The sequence below is a fragment of the Choristoneura fumiferana genome, chromosome Z (assembly GCF_025370935.1).
Source record: "Choristoneura fumiferana chromosome Z, NRCan_CFum_1, whole genome shotgun sequence".
Classification (NCBI taxonomy): domain Eukaryota; kingdom Metazoa; phylum Arthropoda; class Insecta; order Lepidoptera; family Tortricidae; genus Choristoneura; species Choristoneura fumiferana.
The window spans coordinates 1,751,847-1,757,735 of record NC_133472.1 but is presented as its reverse complement, the minus strand read 5'-3'; the positions used below and the strand labels follow the sequence as shown (position 1 = coordinate 1,757,735).

General features: G+C 40.8%; 2 protein-coding genes across 2 annotated transcripts in view; one reads left to right on the top strand and one right to left on the bottom strand.

Annotated features, from left to right (window-relative positions):
* Positions 1-769, bottom strand: part of LOC141438019 (dual specificity protein phosphatase MPK-4-like) — a 7,994-nt gene extending 7,225 nt beyond the window's left edge. Inside the window, exon 1 of the mRNA XM_074101646.1 lies at positions 741-769. Coding sequence (XP_073957747.1) covers positions 741-769 — 29 coding nt within the window. The remainder of the gene's footprint in view (positions 1-740) is intronic.
* LOC141437982 (uncharacterized) lies at positions 769-4,962 on the top strand. The gene is made up of 5 exons (XM_074101626.1): positions 769-802; positions 900-1,065; positions 1,925-2,019; positions 3,341-3,519; positions 4,546-4,962. Exons 2-5 carry the CDS (start codon positions 1,061-1,063, stop codon positions 4,708-4,710), a joined length of 444 nt encoding a protein of 147 aa, XP_073957727.1. The 5' UTR covers positions 769-802; positions 900-1,060; the 3' UTR covers positions 4,711-4,962.
* The last annotated feature ends 927 nt before the right edge of the window (positions 4,963-5,889 follow it).

Below are 5,889 nucleotides of genomic sequence, written 5' to 3'. Positions count from 1 at the left end.
CCTAAGTCCGCGAAGCTTGCGGGACAATCCGGGGTTGATCGTCGGGAGGGCTTCTCAGGGGCCCTGCATGTATCTAGGTTTGTCCAATATTGTTGTGCATTACCTTGGTATTGTGTGGCAGTTTGCCGCGCAGCCATCCAAAGGGCAGAGGTAGGATGGGTTCGGGACCGAAGACCTTCATCTCCGAACCCCGGGTGTAGTTAATGTACGACTTGTTAATGCACGACTAAATAATGCACGGCCTGATAATCCGTGCTTATGTGCACGAATTATCATGTCGTGCATTATCACCCCGTACCGAACTAGAAGGGAAACCAATAATGTACGACGTGATAATCCGAAGCATTGTCTTCCGATTATCATGCCTTACGATTTACGATTTCCGTGATTGAAATAAAAAAACCTAACGAAGGGCGAGCCCTTCAACCTAACCCGGCCGGGTCGGTTCTGCTCCGACTATATCGATCTCACTCGCTGCGCTCGCTCGATCCGCGTCGAAAAATGTCTTTTCATTCGGATCGATTGGATTCAGATTATCACGTCGTACTTATCACTACGTACATAACAGCGCGCGCATATTTTGTACGCCCTGATAATGCGCGATCATGATAATGTACGGCATGATAATTGGAAGCAATGATGCTTCGGATTATTACGTCGTACATTATTGCGCGTACATTCCGAGTTGTACATTATTCTTTCCCCGAACCCTCTAGCCAATCGGTCGGCCGCGTCGTTACCTCGCGGACCACTGTGTCCTTTTATCCATTGTAGAACGAGTAGTAGCCTGCCCTTGGTAGTTGTATGTAGTATTTTGTCTTTTATAACTTCCTTCCTTCGATACTCCAGTATTTTTTCAAACCATTCTTATTCTTAACTAGTATATAAATGTGTCGCAGCGTTCCAGAAGCCATCCCAACTCTCGGTGCACGCGGTCACCCATTCGGACGAACGCAAATTCGCGTGCGCGTGCGGCAAACGCTATAAGCGACGGAAGGAACTCACTATACATGCGCGGACGCACGCCGACGAACGGCCTTACCAGTGCGACCATTGCAACATGAGGTAAAGCCGTAGTCGGGTAAGAATAAATACTGTTAAGACCTTTAAAGGCTTAATTAAAAAAACCGGCCAAGAGCGTGTCGGACACGCCCAAAATAAGGTTCCGTAGCCATTACAAAAAAAACAAGTATCTTCACGGCACTTACGTCCTTGTTGTTGAGAAGCGCAGTTTCTCGATCAAAAACGATCCGATCATTTTTTCAATTTCTGGTACGTGTATGGAGTGCCCCCCCACCCCTATCAATATATTTTTTTGTAATTTAACTACAAAACTGAATAGCGGCTTTTACAAGACATCTGTACTCCAAATTTCATTGATATACATCTTGTAGTTTTCGAGTAAAATGCCTGTGACATACGGACGGACGGACGGACAGACAGACTTGACGAAACTATAAGGGTTCCGTTTTTGCCATTTTGGCTCCGGAACCCTAAAAACCTCGCCATATGGATTTTTTATATGGATAAATACAGACTGAAACACATATTAAACATGCATCCAAGACCCGAGAGCAAACATTCGTATTATTCATTGCAAATATCTGCCCCGGCCGGGAATCGAACCCGGGACCTCAAGCTTCGTAGTCAGGTTCCTAGCCACTTTGCCATCCGGTCGTCCGGTCTACAGTCGTTACAACTGATGTCGCTATAAATAAAAATAAATATCATGGGACACTTGACACCAATTGACCTAGTCCCAAACTAAGCAAAGCTTGTACTATGGATACTAGGCAACGGATAAACACACTTATATAGATAAATACATACTTAAATACATATTAAACATTCAAGACCCACAAGAGATCTATGAACGTTTTCGACTAATAGATAGAGTACAAAACTTGGCACTCTTCTGTTTCAGTTTCAAACTGAAGAGCGTGCTGAAGAGCCACTTGGTGCTTCATCAGCCTGACAAGCCGTTCCTCTGCTCCGTGTGCGGGTGGGGATTCACGCAAGGTAAAGGTCACGCTGTTTGGTGAATACACCGTGCTATTTTTGATTACCGTTAACTTTAAAAGAACATTGAACTGGTCAAATACTTTCCGTAAGACACTAGTGGCCTAGCTCTTATATTACACTAACGTTTACCCGCAGCTTCGCACACGTAAATCATTAGATCCAGCAGCTGAATTGAAATTTCGGGTATTTAATATATTCCCGTGGGAATTTCCGAAAATTAAATCGTGGTTTTCATTGACGTTACATTAAAAACAATCCTGTCAAATTTCATGACTCTAAGCCCAGCGGTTGTTTCGAGATTTTATCCCTATCCGTTTTATATGTTTTATTCCAGATATATAGATAGTAAAAAGTGTTGAGTTCAATGACGCCGGTACAAACGCCCGAATATTCATCCCGTAACTAGCAGATCTATTGTCAAGAAGACATTAATCTAAGACGTATTATAAAGTTAATGATTATATCATGGACAGGATATTTGGAAATAATTCCGATCCGCATTAGCGATCCCTTCAATAAGCTAACCTACTGTGTTAAAAATAAAGTTGTGTTAAATACTTGTGATGTATAGATATCATTTAATAATATTGAAATCTGTTTAAAAAATACCTCGTTCAGTTTCTTGCCGGATTCATCTCAACAGAGGTTTTTCCGAACCGTGGTAGATTTTTTGACATTCATAAGTTGTTATAGCCTAAATTGAATTAAGATATTTTGGCTTTGACTTTGACTTTGACAAATGTGTGTGTGTGTGTGTGTGTTGTGATAAATGTTTTGCAGGTGGTAGGACCTTGTGCAAGGTCCGCCCGGATTGCTACCACCATCTTGCTCGCTAATCCTGCCGTGAAGCAGCAGTGCTTGCACTGTTGTGTTTAGGCGTGGAGAGTAAGACGGCCGGTGAAATTACTGACACTTGAGGTATCCCATCTTAGGCCTCTAAATTGGCAAGATGTTTATTGGCGGTGGTGATCTCTTACCATCAGGAGACCCACTTAGTTTGCCATCCAGCCGAATAAAAAAAATGTTCCACGACCACGACGATGTGTTTGACGACCGGATGGCCGAGTGGTTAGAGAACCTGACTACGAAGCTTAAGGTCCCGGGTTCGAATCCCGGCCGGGGCAGATATTTGTATGAATAATACAAATGTTTGTTCTCGGGTCTTGGATGTTTAATATGTATTTAAGTATGTATTTTATCTATATAAGTATGTTTATCCGTTGCCTAGTGTCCATAGTACAAGCTTTGCTTAGTTTGGGACTAGGTCAATTGGTGTCAAGTGTCCCATGATATTTATTTATTTATTTATTTATTCCAGCGGGCAACCTCGCTGTCCACATGCGCAGGCACACAGGCGCCAAGCCGCACGCGTGTTCGCGTTGCGATTTCCGTGCGTCGGCTGCGTCTTCCCTGCGGCGGCACGAGCGGCGGCACCGCGCGTCGCGCCCGCACCGCTGCCGCGTGTGCCAAAAGGGGTTCCACGACAAGGGGGCACTGGTGAGTACGAGGCTGAGGACCGGGGGGGACCCCATAGAGCTTATGGGAACGGAAGCAATATGCCCTCGGTACCGCTCTGCTTTCAGAGCGTGACATGAGTGCGTGTGAGCTAACTTTGGGGGCGGCAGGCGTGAGCTTGCCTTCGGAATCCAAAAGCTTAATGGTTACTTGACCTGAAATGTATATTTCAGAACTAAATTATTGTTATTTTAAAATTTATGACGGTGGAAGCATTCTGCACATTAGATATAAGTAGTTAGTGTTTAGTATTGCAACTAAGGGACCCCATACATCGCTGTATTTTTATTATTATTATTTTTTGTATTTTTTTTCTTATATAGTTTTTAAGTATTTTATTTGTAATTATATTATTATGAAAAAATGACTTGGGGAAAAAAACCCAGTTGCTACCACCGATTACTTTAGATGTGTATTTCGTAAGAAAAATATAAAAAAATTAAATACTCATCCAAATTCAAAATCGATGAAAACGGCATCTTAAAATATCATATTCTTTCCAATAATAAAATAAAAACCATAGGTTATTTTGTTTGATGCAGGGTTTCTCAAACTTATGGCTCCACGTACCCCTGTTAAAGTTTCTAGACGACAGCGACCCCCCCCCCCCCCCAAAGTAATAAAACTGGCTGTTGGAGAAACTAAGTTATTAAATATAATGTATATTATTTATTTCAATAAAAGGTAACAAATATAGGTAAGAATCGTCTTGCCAACGAAAATACAAACTGAAACAAACAACAACAAATAACAAACATATAAGTAACAAATTTGGAGTTAAAAAGTACAAAAAGACTCCAAAAGCCAATCTTAATCATCTTGCCAGTCTTGCAGCCACCATCACGTAAACCTTGTCGCGAACCCCCTACCGTCGAATAGCGAACCCCACTTTGAGAAACCCTGGTTTGGTGCATCCCAATTCATGAAATGGCGCCATATCACGATATGCCTAGGAATTTAGAGATATGGCGGATTTAACGATCGGCCGCCGACATATATATTTCGCAGACTCGTCACGAGCGCTCGCACACCGGCGCCCGACCGTACCAGTGCCCCGGATGTACCCTACGCTTCGTGGACAGCTGGAAACGCAAGACGCATCTCATGCGCGCGCACCGCACGCCGCTCGCGCGCATACCGCGCATGCGCGCAGACGCCAGCGCGCTGCCGTGAACACATCGCTTTAAGGGATAAATTCGCCTTTGTACAGTCGAGTTCATAAACTGGTGAGCAATTTGATCAAAAATATTAAGTACACGACTATTGTTCAAAAATACTTAGCTAGTCATAGTTTTTTTTTGTATGTATTTTATGTCTTTTTGTATGTATAATTTGAATTTTACAGCGCATTGTTGTTTACTGTAATGCTGTAATTTTATGTTGGAATAAATAAATAAATAAATAATTGTTTACACGGATTGCTGAGGACCTGGGTTCTTTTTCTGGCGTGCATCCGTGTCTCAGTTTGTATTTTCGATATGGTTTCACGGGATACCCGTAAAAGTAACAATTTGGAGTTGAAATAAAAAATACAAAAAGACTCCAAAAAACCAATAAATAGCAAATTTCATCGAAATCTTCAAGACATGCTCGTTTAACGGTATAAAATTTATTACTAATATATGGTCATTTCTATATAGATGTCTTTAGATAGGTTACAGTTAAGATAAGAAAAAACACTATTTCAACATTAATTGTTTTGGTTCTTTTATAGTCATATTTATTTTAACAAGATTGGCATCTGATTTTATAATCAAAAAAGCACAGCATCTGAATAATATATTAACCTAACACAAACATCTGTCATAAATATACTATAATTTAATAATAACATACATATAAACACGAAGCACTTATGTCAAGAGATGGTCACGCGCTTACCTCCCTGCCAAAAATATGAGATGACCATATCGGTCACGACAAATGTTTACGTGACTTCAAACTTTGTATTTAATGTGAATTAGCACGAATGTACTATGGCGTTTCAATAAAAGATTTTCTGGCAACTTCACTGGCTGCCTGTGTGAAATGTTGCCAGTTGCTAATAAAAAAATCATTTTCTATAATATCAAATTTTAGGTCATGAAAATGCGTGTGATATCAGTAAAAATATGTATTACCGTATTTTTTTCTATTTGATAAATGCATGAATGTTGAGAATTACGAAAAATCTCATTTATTGAAATTGGTAAAAACTCTAGATTTAGCAATAAATTAATCGTATTTACTCAGCTGGCAACTATGAGCTAATGATGGTGTCTGTTCGATACAGCGCCATCTATAGTTCATTTGTTAAACTAGATGGCTTGCTAATTAATGATCGATGCCTTTACAGATAGTTCAACTCAGTTG

Excerpts from the sequence above, each read along its gene's own strand:
- LOC141437982 (XM_074101626.1), top strand. Across the intron at positions 2,020-3,340 it reads CGGGTGGGGATTCACGCAAG|CGGGCAACCTCGCTGTCCAC; the intron begins GTAAAGGTCACG and ends TATTTATTCCAG. Across the intron at positions 3,520-4,545 it reads TCCACGACAAGGGGGCACTG|ACTCGTCACGAGCGCTCGCA; the intron begins GTGAGTACGAGG and ends TATATTTCGCAG.